The 19762-nt window shown below is 37.0% G+C and overlaps 1 protein-coding gene across 1 annotated transcript; it reads left to right on the top strand.

Annotated features, from left to right (window-relative positions):
• The first annotated feature begins 1132 nt into the window (after positions 1–1132).
• LOC132564511 (glutamate receptor U1-like) lies at positions 1133–15115 on the top strand. The gene is made up of 7 exons (XM_060229165.1): positions 1133–1344; positions 1925–1966; positions 4489–4665; positions 5823–6064; positions 11616–11695; positions 11840–12558; positions 14877–15115. The coding sequence occupies exons 1-7, from the start codon at positions 1282–1284 to the stop codon at positions 14937–14939; spliced, it is 1386 nt and encodes a 461-aa protein (XP_060085148.1). The 5' UTR covers positions 1133–1281; the 3' UTR covers positions 14940–15115.
• The last annotated feature ends 4647 nt before the right edge of the window (positions 15116–19762 follow it).

The raw sequence follows: 19762 nt of genomic DNA, 5'->3' as shown, positions 1-19762 counted from the left end.
TACTACATGTGTTCTACAGGTAGTTCTGTCAACATGGCGTCTATTCTTTTTCTGATTTATGTCAAACATGAATACAACACGTGGTCTACAGGTAGGTATGTGTATAGAGCGTCTTTTCTATTTCTGATTGATGTCAAACACAAATACTACACGTGTTCTACAGTTAGTTCTGTCAACATGGCGTCTATTCTTTTCCTGATTGACGTCAAACACAATATCTTGTTTCTACAGGTAGTTCTGTGAATAGGCGTGTTCTTTTCACTGAATGTCCACAATAATACATTTTTACCCTTCGCAATATGTAAAGAAAACGATGTATCGTTTATATTCAAATAACGTAGAACTAACAGAAAAAAATCTATTGAACGTGTTCTACAGGTAGGTATGTGTATAGAGCGTCTTTTCTATTTCTGATTGACGTCACACACAAATACTACACGTGTTCTACAGGTAGTTCTTTGTATAGAACGTCTTTTCTATTTCAGATTTACGTCAAACACAAAACCTACACGTGTTCTACAGGTAGTTCTGTCAACATGGCGTCTATTCTTTTTCTGATTTATGTCAAATACAAATACAACACGTGGTCTATAGGTAGTACTGTGAATATGGCGTCTTTTCTATTTCTGATTGATGTCAATAATATTTTTTTCCTCGGGTAGTTCTGTCAGTAGAACATTTTTAGCACTGATTAGCGTCAAACACAAATTGCACATGGGTTTTATTGGTAGTTCTGTGAAGAGAGCATAAACGAGAACAGTATTATTTTTTCAAACAGTGGTTTTTTAATTATAGCATTTTTTTCTAAAATTGATTAATATTTTATAATGCGAAATATATACGTGTCTTAATAATAATTCCGTGAATTGTTCTGATGTTAACTGACATCGACTCAAAACCATGAAGCACATGTTCTGCGTCCATCTATTGGCCACCACGGGGCACATTGTTCTTACTATATCTTGTTTCAAGAACGTAACACGCGACCTTGTATAATATCAATTTTATCAAATTCTAATTACGTTACTTATTAGTGATCGACACGTATACCATGATAAAGCCGGGAATAATTTCAATCTTATCTGGACAAAGGCACTCAGCTGTTCACGTGACCGCTGTTTTAGGGAGTACACGACCAGAGCGCCACCTATCAGTGGAGGCGAGGATTGTGCATGGAGTAGTTTGCCCGTTGAGAAGCATTGGTGTATTAAGGTATTGACAAGACTCTGGATATAGTTCTGGTTTCTACTGTAAGACGGATACAGATTCTCTAACATAGCCATGCCAACCGAAAAATGCACGTGGTTTGTCATTTTGGTCGTTATCACTGGTCTCTTAAAACAGGTAAGAAAATGTAGTAGAAAAAACGATTACAATGATCCTTTTTAACTGTTCCCACTAACGACCTCTCTCTAGATATCTTCTATAAATGTCTTATATAACTATCGTCACAGCGACCTCTCTAGATATCTTCTATAATGATATTATTTAAATATCGTATACAGCGACCTCTCTCTAGATATCTTCTATAATGATATTATTTAAATATCGTATACAGCGACCTCTCTCTAGATATCTTCTATAATGATATTATTTAAATATCGTATACAGCGACCTCTCTCTAGATATCTTCAATAATGATTCTATCTAACTATCGTCTACAGTGATCTCTCTCTAGATATCCTCAATAATGATCTGATTTAAGTATCGTCTACAGCGACCTCTCTCTATTAATCTCTGTAATGATCTGATTTAACTATCGTCTACAGCAACCTTCTATAATGATACTATTTTAACTGTCGTCTACAGCGACTGTATCTAGTAATCGTCTATAATTGTTTATATGTAGTATATATAAAATGTTCTGTGTCTGATAGCATTCTTTGATGTTTCGTTCTGAATATTGTACTGCTTCTGTTGATAGGGTGACTGTTTAAGACCTACCTACAGAGTGACAACCATCATGGTAGGTTTGTAAAACTTCGTTTTATTTCAAACCATTTTATTACAGACTAACTATATTATATGTATCCATTTCCTTGAGTGGATTATCCTATTTTTATCACACCACTATAAATAGTTGAATGTTGAAGTTGTCCGTTATCCATCGTCCGTCTGTTCCGAAACAAATCTTGTTACCACCATTTCATAATAGGATTTGATAAATCATTCTTAAATTACATATGTAGGTTATCCTTGGCCTCCAGTTATACATGTACAGTGTCGAGGTTTGGGCTAATCGAGAAAATATGGCCGACAGGTTGCCATCTTGGATTTGAATCGTTCTGTTTTGTTATCGCGAATTCCTGCTTGTGGTGTTTGTCTACTTCGGACATGATTAGAAAAAAAGGCCTACAGGTCGCCATCTTGAATTTTCACAGCTATAGATTGTTACAGCTTTTTGTGAAGTATATTTAGTACTGTACGGATCAATCTCAAATAGCTTATCTAGGACTCCTTTACTCTTGATGTGCGTTGTCCTTTTTGGAACTGATTGAATAAACTAAAATGCCGTCAGGTATTCATCTTCATGGATCGTTCTCAAATTTTGCGGATAGGGTTGCTATGGTTTCTAGTTGTACATTGTCCATTTTTAGACTGATTCAAAATAAAGAAAACAGTCAGCAGGCCGCAATCTCATCAACTTTATGGTTTGTTATCTCTATCTTTGGGAGGATTGGAGGGATCTGCTTCAGCGAATGTCGGGGTTCCTTTATTTTGGTAATTATTGGTCATGTTCAGAGCATATAAGACAGGAGAAAAAAATCAATCTTAAACGCACCTGAAAACGATGATACGATAATGGGCGAGAAGATCCCTTTGGAATTTTCTTGTCATCTTCAGACTTTGCTGTTTTAGGAATAATTCTGATGTTGTGCTCTGTTTTTCCCCGAAAAGTGTTTAAGGAATTCAATTAATTTCTGGCCGATTCGTGTATTATGGTGACTAAAATACAGAGCACTTTGTATTGTAACTAGGATTCCAAATATACAGATTTAGATATATAATACTACATTGTAACATTCTAACCTTCTTCACAACAGTGGGTATTAAATCACTAGACCTGTGGAGAGAAAAAAATCATGTTTAATATGTACTTAATCTAATCATCATGGCTATGATACACATGTTTCTCTTCTCCGAAGTTTAACAACTCTTTCAAAGTTATACAATACTACATTAACAATCTTTCTATGCTACTCACCATTTATTTTATATCTACTATTTATTTGATGTCTATCAGTCATTTATTCTTTGTCTAGTAATCATTTATTTCACGTAAACGTTTATCATTTGTAAAGAAACCATTTATTCTACGTCTGAAAAAATATATTCTATGTCTTGAAATAATCTCTTCTCCTTCTAGTGACCACCAATTCTTTATATCGTAATCATTTATTCTTTTTCCTGTAAAAAATTATTCTGTGTCTTGTAAATTTAATATATTCATTCTATGTCTACGTCATAAGAAATAATATATTCTTTGTCTTGAAATAATTTATATTCTATGTCTTGAAATAATCTATTCTATGTCTTGAAATAATTTATTTTATGTCTTGAAATAATCTATTTGATGTCTTGAAATAATATATTCTCCTTCTAGTGACCATTCATTCTTTGTATAGTAACCATTTATTCTACGTCTTGAAATAATCTATTCTTTGTCTTGAAATAATCTATTCTTTGTCTTGAAAAATCTATCCTCATTCTAGTGACCATTCATTCTTTGTCTAGTGACCATTTATTCTATTTCTAGTGACTATATTTTTTGTCCTGTAAAAAAATCTTCTGTGTCTTGTAACCATTTATTCATTTTCTAATAACCAATTATTCTATGTCTAGTAAGCATTTATTCTTCGTCTATCAATTATTTATTCTATATCTAGTGACTATTCATTATTTGCCTAATAAATTTCTATTCTTTGTCTACCCAGCTTTTATTCTATGTCTATTTATTATTTAATCTATGTCTTGTATCCATTAAATTATACGTCAAGTGGCCATATATTCTTTGTCTAATAACCATCTATTCTATGTCTAGTAAGTATTTATTCTCTTCAGAGCTACAAAGCCATTTTATATACATCAATCTGCATCCCGACAAATTGACTTTTTATTTTATTCATATTTCAGATATGCATTAGATTGATTTGTTCTTCTAAACTCGTACACTGCATGTAAATCGTCATGTAAGCCATCTTCATCCATATTGAATACATAAAGGTAGCCCTCAAATCAAAACCGAGATGCTCCCTACACACTAAAAAGAAGGGAAAAGGTACATCTTCCCTTGGCTGAAAAATGTCCGCAACTTACATTACTTAATTTTACACTTCCAAGGTCATAGATATAAATGTCACAAGGAAAATATCATTATATTCCTAGGTTCTGAAACTACGTTTTGCTACAGCTTTAAAATCGAATTGATATTGAAAGGTTATTGACTCTACATATGTTTTACAATCTTCAGAATTAATTTATTCTTAGCACGACCCTTACCTGGTCAGTATACAGCCCATGAAGGGATTTATCCCTGATCTGCTGGACGAGATCTCGGATATCTTAAACGTTACTCTCGTGCTTGATCACGTTGCTGATTGGAAATTTGGAACTCAAGACACCCTTGGCAACTGGAATGGAATGATCGGCGAACTCACGTCTAACGTACGTAATGTCTTTCTGCTTAGCTGTCTATCTAGTTCGATACCGATTGACTGTCTGACGTGGTGACTGTTTGTGTAATGTTTATTCTGTCTGTTGTGGTGACTATGTAAAGTTTAGCATGTCCGACGTCGTGAATGTTTGTGTAACGTTTAGTCTGTCCGATGTGCTGACTGTTTGTGTAACGTTTAGTCTGTCCGATGTGCTGACTGTTTGTGTAACGTTTAGTCTGTCCGACGTGGTGACTGTTTGTGTGACGTTTAGTCTGTCTGATGCGGCGACTGTTTGTGTGAAGTTTAGTCTGTCTGATGTGGTGACTGTTTGTGTAATGTTTAGTCTGTCCGATGTGGTGACAATTTGTGTGACGTTTAGTATGTTCGATGCGGCGACTGTTTGTGTAACGTTTAGTCTGTCCGATGTGCTGACTGCTTGTGTGACGTTTAGTCTGTCTGATGCGGCGACTGTTTGCGTGACGTTTCGTCTGTCTGATGTGGTGACTGTGTAATGTTTAGTCTGTCCGATGTGGTGACTGTTTGTGTGAAGTTTAGTCTGTTCGATGTGGTGACTGTTTGTGTAATGTTTAGCCTGTCCGATATGGTGACTATGTAACGTTTAGTCTGTTCGACGTGGCGACTGTTTGTGTAACGTTTAGTCTGTCTGACGTGGTGACTGTTTGTGTAATGTTTATTCTGTCTGTTGTGGTGACTATGTAAAGTTTAGCATGTCCGACGTCGTGAATGTTTGTGTAACGTTTAGTCTGTCCGATGTGCTGACTGTTTGTGTAACGTTTAGTCTGTCCGATGTGCTGACTGTTTGTGTAACGTTTAGTCTGTCCGACGTGGTGACTGTTTGTGTGACGTTTAGTCTGTCTGATGTGGTGACTGTTTGTGTAATGTTTAGTCTGTCTGATGTGGTGACTGTTTTGTAATGTTTAGCCTGTCCGATGTGGTTACTATGTAACGTTTAGTCTGTGTGATGTGGCGACTGTTTGTGTGACGTTTAGTCTGTCTGATGTTGTGACTGCTTGTGTGACGTTTAGTCTGATTTCGCCACACAAACATATCTATCTATCATATTTGGTTATAAGTCTAAGTCCGTTCAAACATAAAAACATGTTTAAAGTGTTCTCAAGGAAACGTTAACAATAACTGCTGTTTCAGAAAAGTGACATAGCGGCTGCAGCATTGACCTTAACGGCTGAGAGATCACGTGTTGTCCACTTCTCGCATCCATTCGAAACGGTCGGGTTGCGGATTTTAGTGAAGAAGCCATCGATGGACATTCTAACGAAGCTCATTAATGATGATGCTGGACTCTTTTTCCGACCCCTAACTCTAGGAGTGTGGATGTCTGTAATAATTGGTTTCCTTGTCATCGGTACTTTGTTTTATATCATCGGCAGGTTTGTATGATAGCTTTCTTTCAGTTTTTTTTAATTAAATATAGCTATACTTGGAACAATCAGTCAATATTAATTATTCGTACATTATTTAAGCTCCCAAAATGATGTAGATAGAGGAAAAGAGGAACCTGTCATTATTATTTAGAAGCAAGTACAGCATAGTGTTAAACTGCGTCATACAGCTGTTCAGTCCTCTTAGGACTTGGCAACATCATACCGCTGTTCAGACCTCCTAGGGCCTGGTAATATCATACAGCTATTCAGTCCTCCTAGGGCCTTGCAATATCATACAGCTGTTCAGTCCTCTTAGGACTTGGCAATATCATACAGCTGTTCAGTCCTCCTAGGGCCTCGCAATATCATACAGCTGTTCAGTCCTCTTAGGACTTGGCAATATCATACAGCTGTTCAGTCCTCTTAGGACTTGGCAATATCATACAGCTGTTCAGTCCTCTTAGGACTTGGCAATATCATACAGCTGTTCAGTACTCCTATGACGTGATAATATCATACAGCTGTTCAGTCCTCCTAGGATTTGGGAATATTATACAGCTGTTCAGTCCTCCTAGGACTTGGCAATATCATACAGCTGTTTAGTCCTCATAGGACTAGAAAATATCATTCAACTGTCAGTCCCTCTAGGACTTGGCAATATCATACAGCTGTTCAGCCCTATCAGGACTTGGAAATATCATACAGCTGTTCAATCCCCTAGGACGTGGCAAAATCATACAGCTGTTTAGTCCTCCTAGGACTTGGATATATCATACAGCTGTTTAATCCTCCTAGGACTAAGAAATATCATACAGCTGTTCAATCCCCTAGAACTTGGAAATATCATTCAACTGTCAGTCCTTCTAAGACCTGGCAATATCATACAGCTGTTCAGTCCTCCTAGGACTTGGGAATATCATACAGCTGTTCACTCCTCTTAGGACTTGGCAATATCATACAGCTGTTTAGTTCTCATAGGGCCTGGCAATATCATACAGCTGTTTAGTCCTCCTAGGACTTGGCAATATCATACAGCTGTTTAGACCTCATAGGACTTGGTAGTATCATTCAACTGGCAGTCCTTCGAGGACTTGGATATATCATACAGCTGTTCAGTCCTCCTAGGACTTGGATATATCATTCAACTGTCATTCCTTCTAGACTTGGCAATATCATACAGCTGTTTAGTCCTCCTAGGACTAGAAAATAGCATAGTGCTGTTCACTCCTCCTAGGACTTGGAAATACCATACAGCTGTTCAATCCCCTAGGACGTGGCAAAATCATACAGCTGTTTAGTCCTCCTAGGACTTGGATATATCATACAGCTGTTTAATCCTCCTAGGACTAAGAAATATCATACAGCTGTTCAATCCCCTAGAACTTGGAAATATCATTCAACTGTCAGTCCTTCTAAGACCTGGCAATATCATACAGCTGTTCAGTCCTCCTAGGACTTGGCAATATCATACAGCTGTTTAGTCCTCATATGACTTGGCAATATCATACAGCTGTTTAGTTCTCATAGGGCCTGGCAATATCATACAGCTGTTTAGTCCATCTAGGACTTGGCAATATCATACAGCTGTTCAGTCCTCCTAGGACTTGGATATATCATACAGTTGTTCAGTCCTCCTAGGACTAAAAAATATCACACATCTGTTCAGTCCTCCTAGGACTTGGCAATATCATACAGCTTTTTAGTCCTCCTAGGACTTGGTAGTATCATTCAACTGTCAGTCCTTCTAGGACTTGGATATATCATACAGCTGTTCAGTCCTTCTAGGACTTGGATATATCATACAGCTGTTCACTCCTCCTAGGGTCTGGCAATATCATACAGCTGTCAGTCCTCATAGGACTTGGCAATGTCATACAGCTGTTCAGTCCTCCTAGGACTTGGCAATATCATACAGCTGTTTAGTCCTCCTAGGGCTTGGAACTATCATACAGCTGTTCTATCCCCTAGGACTTGGCAAAATCATACAGCTTTTTAGTCCTCCTAGGACTTGGATATATCATACAGCTGTTTAGACCTCATAGGACTTGGTAGTATCATTCAACTGGCAGTCCTTCGAGGACTTGGATATATCATACAGCTGTCAGTCCTCATAGGACTTGGCAATATCATTCAACTCTCATTCCTTCTAGACTTGGCAATATCATACAGCTGTTTAGTCCTCCTAGGACTAGAAAATAGCATAGTGCTGTTCACTCCTCCTAGGACTTGGAAATACCATACAGCTGTTCAATCCCCTAGGACGTGGCAAAATCATACAGCTGTTTAATCCTCCTAGGACTAAGAAATATCATACAGCTGTTCAATCCCCTAGAACTTGGAAATATCATTCAACTGTTTAGTCCTCATAGGACTTGGCAATATCATACAGCTGTTCTATCCCCTAGGACTTGGCAAAATCATACAGCTGTTTAATCCTCCTAGGACTAAGAAATATCATACAGCTGTTCAATCCCCTAGAACTTGGAAATATCATACAACTGTTTAGTCCATCTAGGACTTGGCAATATCATACAGCTGTTCAGTCCTCCTAGGACTTGGATATATCATACAGTTGTTCAGTCCTCCTAGGACTAAAAAATATCATACATCTGTTCAGTCCTCCTAGGACTTGGCAATATCATACAGCTGTTTAGTTCTCATAGGGCCTGGCGATATCATACAGCTGTCAGTCTTCATAGGACTTGGCAGTATTATTCAACTGTCAGTCCTTCTAGGACTTGGCAATATCATACAGCTGTTTAGTCCTCCTAGGGCTAGAAAATATCATACAGATGTTTAGTCCTCCTAGGGCTTGGAACTATCATACAGCTGTTCTATCCCCTAGGACTTGGCAAAATCATACAGCTTTTTAGTCCTCCTAGGACTTGGATATATCATACAGCTGTTTAGTCCTCCTAGGACTAGGAAATATCATCCGGCTGTTCACTCCTCCTAGGGTCTGGCAATATCATACAGCTGTTTAGTTCTCATAGGGCCTGGCGATATCGTACAGCTGTCAGTCCTCATAGGACTTGGCAATATCATACAGCTGTTCAGTCCTCATAGGACTTGGCAATATCATACAGCTGTTTAGTTCTCATAGGGCCTGGCGATATCATACAGCTGTTTAGTTCTCATAGGGCCTGGCGATATCGTACAGCTGTCAGTCCTCATAGGACTTGGCAATATCATACAGCTGTTCAGTCCTCATAGGACTTGGCAATATCATACAGCTGTTTAGTCCTCCTAGGACTAGAAAATAGCATACTGCTGTTCACTCCTCCTAGGACTTGGAAATATCACACAGCTGATCAATCCCCTAGGACTTGGAAAAATCATACAGCTGTTTAGTCCTCCTAGGACTTGGCAATATCACACAGCTGATCAATCCCCTAGGATTTGGCAAAATCATACAGCTGTTCAGTCCTATCAGGGTGTGGAAATACCATGCAACTGTCAGTCCTTCTAGTACTTGGCAGTATCATAGAGTTATTCAGCTCTCATAGGACTTTGCAATATCGTACAGCTGTTCAGTCCTCCTAGGACTTTGCAATATCATACAGCTGTTAAGTCCTTCTAGGGCCTGGCAATATCATACAATTGTTCTGACCTTATAGGACTTGGGACTATCATACAGCTGTGCAGTCCTATCAGGACTTGGCAATACCATGCAACTGTCAGTCCATCTAGGACTAGGAAATATCATACAGCTGTTCAGTCCTCCTAGGAATTTGCAATATCATACAGCTGTTCACTCCTCCTAGGGTCTGGCGATATCATACAGCTGTTTAGTTCTCATAGGGCCTGGCGATATCATACAGCTGTCAGTCCTCAAAGGAATTGGCAGTATCATTCAACTGTCAGTCCTTCTAGGACTTGGTAATATCATAAGCTGTTCAGTTCTTCTAGGACTTGACGATATCATGCTAAATTCAAATTTGTTGAAATAAATTCAACATAAAAATATATTAACCCGATTAACTGAATTTGCAGAAATTCAAAATTTGTGTTTGTGTAATTATTATGATACATCGATGCAATGTACAGTTATTTTTACTCGTTGTCTTCTTTATCAAGACCAATACATTTCTTTCCTCTTTTCAACTGCTCTGCCACAAAAAATGAAGTATCTGTTATTCCCGGTACAATGTTGTTGAATATGTCATTGTCTAGGGAAGCCAGTTCATACTTGTAGATATCAATATGTTAACCCCAATCGCGATATGTTTTTGTACTTTACCGTAGACTCCAGACTGCTGATAAAGTCGTACATATTTGGCCAATGGAGTTAAAACACTGCTACAATATAGTTATGTTAATGGAATGACAACATTGGTATTTAAATAGTAAAAAGTAATGAATGTTTCATATGGTTGTAACAGCTCTTGCTTAATAATTCTGGGTTTGGAGCTGACGATACTTTCTCTTGAGATTTTTTCACGACTGACCAGATTTGAGCCTATCCTTTCTCAACATTTCTGATATAGGGCTAGCACTAGTCACGGCAGATCCCTCCACATATTCTACACATTCTCTCCCTCTGAATGTATTCAGCTCAAAAGTATTTCTGCCAGGCACATAGACTATAGGGCTGTGAAGATCCTAATGGGTGATGGTTAACCATACCTAGATCAAGACGTTTCTTTCCTAATTTCTCAAAAAGTGGAAAGACTTCCTGCCAATATGAATGTATTGAAACTTCATTTTAATAAATATATATTAAAATGAAGTTTTAATACATTCATATGGGTTGACATATACGCTCAGTGTCTAGAGTGCAAAACATACCTAGATTTATGTAAAACATTTTTGATAGTTTAATCAACATCTTACATACAACTTGGAATGTTTTCTTGTCCGCTATAAAGGGTCTTCGGCGTCCATCGCCCGAGAGGAGTATCGAGACCCCTAAATTTACACTACACCTCTCGATTTAGATTGATAACTTTGAATTTGTTTATGTTTTATGGATGTGATGCAATTGGTGTAATATTTGTGACTTGATAAAGGGGGCAGGTTGCCTCGAAAATCTGGCAGTTCGCTTGTCCGGAAAAAATGAATTGGACAGAAGATCTGTGAGTTTTCTGGTCACTCCTTCGGTCTCGGTACATTAATGTAGGTTTAAATTATTCTTTTGTGACGGGCAGACTTTAACACAATGTAAAAGAGACACGACATCCTAGGGGTTAAACTCCATGTCTTCTGAGAGAGAAATTTCGTAACGGAAAGTTACTGAACACACCTTTTCCTGATTCCGTCGTAAAACTTTTTCAGAAGTACTGGTTATAAAAGGCTGGTACCGTGGACACATGTCCAATATGGTACAGTCAATGTTATAGATAAACAGCTAGCTGTTATGGGTAATGGCACACATCGCCATCTGATTTGACACTTTTTCCCGCAAATTTTCATTTTCCTCAGTCTCTATGTTTCAACGATTTGGTCATTGGCACCCTAAAAGGACAACAGCGGTATGATGTTTAATTCTTTGTCTCTAATTCAGAAGTTTAATTGAAATATGCTATACACAATTCATTTAAGAACGTGCTTGTTACAGGTTTAGTCCCCTTCAAGATCTGTCAGAAGGCGGCATATTATGGGCACTGTCTGTTACATGTGGAGTAATTTCATTTCAAGGTAAGGTCTGTGTACACTCTGAATAATGGTTATGAGAGTGTATACAAGATAAATATTGGGTACACATGTACTCTGGATAATGGTTATGATAGTGTAGTGTGGATAGACTTACGTATGCTTTACATCTTTATCATTTAATTGCAGGAGCGCGACATATTCCATCGGCCTTCTCCGCACGTGTCCTCGTCTCCAGCGCCTTACTTTTCACACTTACACTCGTCTCTATGTACTCCGCTACACTTGTTGCCTTCGTTTCGGCAAAGAGGATTAACAGTAATGCACTACCGTTTAGTACCTTCAGGGGTATGTCTTTACAGACTGAGTACCAGTATGGAACTTTATTTGCGAGCAGCACTTACAAGTATCTAACCACATCTAGCGGAGAGACCGAACGGAGTATAGCAATGCATCTTAAGGAGAATCCTGCCAATCTGATGATGTCTATAGCGGAAGGAGTCAATCGTGTAAAACAAGGAAAGTATGGTTTTATTTTAGAGTCGGCGTCAGCCTACCACATTAGCTCGACATCGTGCGACATGATGGTCGTTGGTGAAAACCTGAGAGAAAGAACATATAACTTCGCTTGTAGACAAAACACCAACATTTGTGACCAACTCAACATAGCAATATTACAACTGAAAATGAATGGACGCATGGACGAGCTTAAAACAAAATGGTGGAGCGGAAAATGTGGTTTCTTCCCTAGACAGCAAACGACTGATGGTGAAACAGACAATACGCTAAGCAAGGGGACCCAAATTGACATGAAACGTTTTACCATTCCGCTGATTCTGCTGGTAATTGGAATAGTGATGAGCGTTGTGATTCTGCTGATGGAGATATACTTCCCCAAAGTCGCCGGGGTAGGTACATGTCATGCATATAGTTTAGACATTTACTTAGTATATTTCAGTTGTCATAAGCATTTCCCGGATACTAGTTGAGGTATGTATTTTTCTCTATATTAACATCACACAAGTGAACACTTGTGTGTTTGGTCAAGGCTTGGTCCCTTTGGACAATGCTTGCTATATTTGTACTTTAGGGCAAAGTTAGGCAATTGTATTCCTTTGGACAAAGCTTTACAGATGTGTGCCTTTGGACAAAGCTTTACAATTGTGTCCCTTTGGACAATGCTTGCTATATTTGAGCCTTTGGACAAAGATTGACAGTTGTATACATTTGGACAAAGCTTGATAGTTCTGTATCTTTTGCGGAAATCTAGACAGTTTTGTGCCTTTGGACAATGTCTGACAATTGTGTGTCCTTGGAAAAAGTTTGACAGTTGTGCGCATTTGAATAAGACCTGATAGTTTTGTATGTTTTGATAAAGCTTGACAGTTTTGTCCCTTTGGACAAATAAAATACTTTTGACCGCGATGAATATAGCTAAAACTGCTTCTGTTCGCGATAAACTAAAATTACTATTGATCGCGATGAATTTGAATACATGTTCTTTTGACCGCGATAAATATAACTAAAACTACTTCAGTACGCGATAGAAATAACTGAAATTATTATTGACCGCGATGAAGATGAATAAACCTGCTTCTGACCACAATAAATATAAATAAAACTTCTTCTGTTCGCGATACAGATAACTAAAACTACTTTTGTTCGCGATACGGATAACTAAAACTACTTCAGTTCGCGATAAAGTTTACTGAAATTTTTATTGACTGCGATGAAGATGAATAAACCTACTTCGGACCGCGGTGAATAGCAATAAAACTACTTCTGTTCGCGATACAGATAACTAAACTTACTTCTGACCGCGATAAAGATAACAAAAATCACTTCTGTTCTCGATAAAGATAACTAAAATTTCTATTGGCCGCGATGAAGATAAATAAAAATACTTCTGACCACGATAAAGATAACGAAATTTACTATTGGCCGAGATGAAGATAAATAAAACTACTTCTAACAGCGATAAAGATAGCTACAACTACTTCTGTTCGCGATAAAGATAACTAAAATTACTATTCATCGCGATAAAGATGAATAAACCTACTTCTGACCACAATAAATATAACTAAAACTACTTCTGTTCGCGATACGGATAACTAAAACTACTTCAGTTCGCGATAAAGTTTACTGAAATTTTTATTGACTGCGATGAAGATGAACAAACCTACTTCGGACCGCGGTGAATAGCAATAAAACTACTTCTGTTCGCGATACAGATAACTAAACCTACTTCTGACCGCGATAAAGATAACAAAAATCACTTCTGTTCTCGATAAAGATAACTAAAATTTCTATTGGCCGCGATGAAGATAAATAAAAATACTTCTGACCACGATAAAGATAACGAAATTTACTATTGGCCGAGATGAAGATAAATAAAACTACTTCTAACAGCGATAAAGATAGCTACAACTACTTCTGTTCGCGATAAAGATAACTAAAATTACTATTCATCGCGATAAAGATGAATAAACCTACTTCTGACCACAATAAATATAACTAAAACTACTTCTGTTCGCGATACGGATAACTAAAACTACTTCAGTTCGCGATAAAGTTTACTGAAATTTTTATTGACTGCGATGAAGATGAACAAACCTACTTCGGACCGCGGTGAATAGCAATAAAACTACTTCTGTTCGCGATACAGATAACTAAACCTACTTCTGACCGCGATAAAGATAACAAAAATCACTTCTGTTCTCGATAAAGATAACTAAAATTTCTATTGGCCGCGATGAAGATAAATAAAAATACTTCTGACCACGATAAAGATAACGAAATTTACTATTGGCCGAGATGAAGATAAATAAAACTACTTCTAACAGCGATAAAGATAGCTACAACTACTTCTGTTCGCGATAAAGATAACTAAAATTACTATTCATCGCGATAAAGATGAATAAACCTACTTCTGACCGCGATACATATAATTAAACCTACTTCTGACCGCGATGAAGATAAATAAAAGTACTTCTGACCGCGATGAAGATAACTGAAACCTACTTCTGACTTATACAACTATATTATGGTTATCAGATTTATCTGGTATTTTGACCACGTTTTAAATGTCTCTATTTATTGACGCGGATCGGATACAACTACGTGTATTTACTGATATATTTCACTAGGAACTTAAACTCCAGAAGAAATTAATAATTCAAACTACGACGATAAACCTTTTTTTCACTTCCACCTGTTTATTTTTCAGCAATTGCACACAAAGAGGACATCTGTAGACACCCAAGGCTTCTCCGGACAGATGCATGCCTGATTGGACCTGTCAACTACATCGTATACATTATCGTTATCTCGAGAATTATCGAAACATGTTTTCCCCCCCTTTTTTTTAAATCGTATCATGTACTGATCACCAACGGAATTAAACCCAAACCACAGAAGCAACAATGTTCATCTAACATCTATTAAAAATGGCGATAACACTCGAAATTTGTGTGATAGACTTTTCATTTCTCAATGACAGTTAAATGTCCTTACTCGCTACAGTGGAAACCAAACTCGCACAAAATAAGTTCTAAATGTGAATGAAACAGAAATTCTAATTAATAAAACAACGGCAACAGGCTCTGCAAAACGATGTATAGTTAGGCATTTAAAACCTACATGGAGAATAAGACAAGCTTGTACAAAAACAAGTAGATAAAACATATTAACATATAAACTGAGAAATACATACTGTATATCCAGATAATGAGGTAAACTGCACAATACAGCTGTTTTATCTTCTAGGATTCGTCAGTGATGCTGAGGACGTAAAACCTAAGAGGCGACTAAAGGAAATCAAAATTGATCAAAAGCAATGTCGAATTACAGACGGGAATGCGCATTAACCTCATAAGTATATCTGATAATCTCAAAAGAACAAGTACATGTACGGGTAATTGAATTGAAGCGTTGCGTGTGAGTTACGAAAAAAACACCAACAGTGTCTACCATCTACAATCTTGATAATTGTACTAAAGACACTCAGGACAATAGAATATTTCAAAATAAGTTGAGAATTAGAGACCATAAAGCTTAATAACGATTTAAACTGCGTTTTACAGCTGTTTCCTCTCGGTATGACTCATCAGTGGTGCTGAGAGCCTTATGAGAGCTTTGTGGAGGGTATAATGTAATAAAAACCTTGGCCAAATAACAGTTACACGGCTTTCTCAAAAATGGAACTGTTGTAAAATGATATACTCACAACACGCGGACATCGAATACGGCGAACGCCATATCGCTAAAGGAGAAGATAAATCTTGATATTTCGATGTTAATCAACTAAATTCACTCATAATCTTTATCGGAAGGTATCTATCGATACCTGGAGTATCCGCCATTAGCAAACTACATCTGTAAGAACCAGACAATGTCTACATAATAAGTCAAAAACTATTGTCACACTGGTTTTATCCTCAGTGTATCTCATCTCGGTTGTGCTTGTACGTGTACCACCATTTGGCGTTTTGTTAAGACCTATTATAACTTGGCAGTGTACAAATATCATTGGAAAAGATATAAAAAAAATTTTGAAGTTCGATCTTAAATATTCAAATTCCGTTAAATCTACTTCTGGAATATGTATTAATGCAAATGAGTTTGGCAGTTATGCAACCCCTTTCCCATCCATCAGTCAGACATAAAACAAATCACTGTATTTCAAGTTTTGAAAACTTCCTCGATACCGGTGAAATAATATCTGTTATTTCAGTTTTTGGTTGTCATCGTACAATTGAGTCACCACTTGAAATTTGCATAGATTAAGAAAATTTGAATTTCGGTCAATATTTACAAGTTTTTGACATTTTTTCTGTTATAAACCATAGAGCGCATTACTTAATGTATAAAACATGTCGATATCAACAGCGAATGTTATACAACTTTAAAAGTATGTTCTTATATTACAATTACAATAGGCTTAATATGTCAGGTACAACTTAGAGCAAAACAGAGTTCACTTTATCTTTTCTCTCCCTGGTCAAAGTAAATGAAGCAGATATGGGGTTTCAAAATGGTCTAAGAAACAAATACAACAGCTGGTATGTGTTATCGGTAATCTCTGTATTCGTACATTTACAAACAGACATTTAAGTCCAAACGTGTACGTACACAAGCATACAGCGTCCTTTTTGTGCCAAAAATGAAAAAAAAGTATGGTTTATGAGGAAAATGCTACAATTTCACTTCTCATTTTACACACGCTGAGCTAAGTTGTTGTGAACACTAAGGAGCGCTTTGATTTTGGCAGTCAGCGCCATTTCCTTTGCGTCTCGCTCTTGTGTTCTAACATTATATGGTTCCTCTAATTCCATTGAGTCAGGCTGTAACTATTTTAAAGAGTGCCTCGATGACAACAATGAAATAGCTGGAGGCAAGATGTGTTTTGAAAAAACAGCCGCTGCTTGAATCATCCGTGATATGACTCTGCTACCCATCTGGATTTACTTATGAATCTATCAGGGTTAGCTTGTAGGTCGTCAAGTTTAGTCTACCAAGGGTATAGATAAGATGACATATTTGTTGCCAAACCACGTGATTCTAAATCTGGCAATAACGACGGTGTCCTCTTTCTCCAGTGAGGAGAGACAGTGATGGCTTTCGTATCTTCACATCATTATTGCCTCCAGGAATAGGTCCTACTGTGTCCAGAATATAACTATCAGGCATAGCTATACTCATGATCTTTAAATAGTTCCGCTTCTTCTGGCCACAGTAGGAGATTCTTCTGAGGTTTTAAGTTCTGATTACAACCCCAAATAAATATCCTAATAAGGAATACCGTCGAGTATGACAGTCATCCGCTGGCCAAGAAATGTTTTTGGGAACACCGCGTTGAGCTCCAGAATATTTGTTCTTGTGAGATGTTCACGTCCAAAGAACAACGATTATTTCTAATACTTTATTATGGAATGAAATGTTTTCGATGTACTGGAATTTGAACGTTAAAAAGAGTTGAACACTGTTTCCATGATATACCCTTCTTCATGTTTGCTCAGAACAACAGTATTGCATCCTTGTGGTTTGGAGTACAAATACCAGTGCTAGTGGAGGATGAACAATAAGAAAGAGTTTTTAGAAACTATATTCTTTATCAACCAGTTCAGGCTTGACAATCCGCATCATCCAGAGAGGAGAAACGCAGAGTAGAAGAAGACTCCTCCTTTGATATCATATGTGATATCTCCAAGGATATTTCCGATGATCCGGAAGGTAGCTGGGAAGTCAACATTTCTCTTTCATCAGTGCTGATTTCAACGTTACGGTTAAGACATTTTTCTACGAGATGACGTGAACAAATACGTGAGGATCAAGAACGCCACATCTTGTAATGAAAGTTGGGTTGGTGATTTGCGCTTGAGCAATATGGTCACGTTTTTCTTTTATTGAAACTCTTCATATATAGTGTGCATTTTGCGTGTTAAGACTGGCCATAAAATAGACCCTCTATAGATAATAGTGGGATGTTTCTCCACGTATCATCATCGACAACAACGTTTTGACCCTTAAGTTGTGGCTTTCTTTTCTGATAATTCTTAAAACACTTAACACACTTATCAATCTCTTGATCAACGCTAAAATTATTGACATCTGCTTTGAAAACATCAAACAACCAATTGTGCTGGGGAAGTCTTATATTTCTAGGAGATTTCTTGGTTTTAATGTCTCTCCTAAAGACAACGTTACAACCCGCACATGTGCCTCTCATTGCGCGATCGGGACTGTATTAGGTGTTTAAGTCTCCGTCTTACTAGAAAATATAGAAAGTAATGTCAAGGACAACTGGATATAGTTGCATATATGGTGTATATAAGGTATTGTTTGAAGATAGTTACTATCGGTCATATAATTTATTTTATTTTATTTTAAAAATATTTTATTCATTATTACAACAAAGTAACAGACATATTTTTGCATGTTGAGACAGAAAAACAAGCTACGAGCTTATAATAATTATATCATTATTTTTTATTTTTATTTTTTTTCAAGTTAATTCGTAAATTACATAAAGACCAGACAGCATACACACTCGCTTTCACACATAACATTATGTAATACATAAGGATGTATAACATGTTTCATCATCATCATCATCATCATCATCATCATCATCATCATCATCATCATCATCATCATCATCAATCCACTCATTTATACTGTTATATAGTTACCTGTACGTATGATTACTTCATTTTCATTTCAAAATTATACACATCCATATTGTCAATAGTTATCACTTATATTACACACACATCCACACTTACACACCTTCACACACATACAAACCCACATCATAAATACATGTCCTCACATTTTAGAAAAAAGAGGAGAAAAGTATGGCTAAGGCAGGAAGGGGAAGAGAAAGAAAAGACAAGATCAGAGAGGCACAGTTTCACGGTATATAAATATAAAAGTGTTTAAAACAGTGAGGTAATCGGGCGAAACCAGGGTTAAAATGATCATAAAAAAGTATTTAAAGTTGCCAACTAGAACCAAAATCATAAATTAGAGTTATTTATATAAGGATAATTAATCATACTAATATTGATAATGATAAAAAAAATCTTCAATCAGCTCACTTTTACTGTTATATTCAACGTTCTAACTATGCTAGACATATAGTCATTCAAGAACATGTACCAGGGGTTGTTATATATTAGGAAAGGCATATGTTTACATGAAGGTTTGAAGTGTTACATGGTGGTCTCCTATGTCTACTATCGTTCAACAAGTCATTGGGGTGCTACACATCAAAGCCAGTAATTAACATTTGCACAAATGGTGATGTTTCGATCTTTGGGTAGGGTTAGGGTAAGAGATCAAGCTATCTATATGCTAAATAATTGTGAATGGACTGAATCTGGAAGACATTCAAAATGTCATTTGTTCACAAAAAGAATGACGTTTTCCTCGTGAAATGCTTAAAAATTAATAATATTTTCGGTATATTTACTGTTTAAGTATTTTGGTATTTAGTTTATGGTTCGAACTTTCCTATTTTGTTAAGACAAATAATTTATCATTCTTTATCTGTTTTGCGACAACGAATCAATACATGGTGATTGGTCTCGAACTTCGGAAGAAGTAAAAATC

This window comes from Ylistrum balloti, unplaced genomic scaffold (assembly GCF_031769215.1).
Source record: "Ylistrum balloti isolate Yb309-2 unplaced genomic scaffold, AGI_CSIRO_Ybal_v1 Utg372344, whole genome shotgun sequence".
Lineage (NCBI taxonomy): Eukaryota > Metazoa > Mollusca > Bivalvia > Pectinida > Pectinidae > Ylistrum > Ylistrum balloti.
The sequence above is the reverse complement of the archived record's forward strand: the minus strand, read 5'-3'. Positions and strand labels throughout refer to the sequence as shown.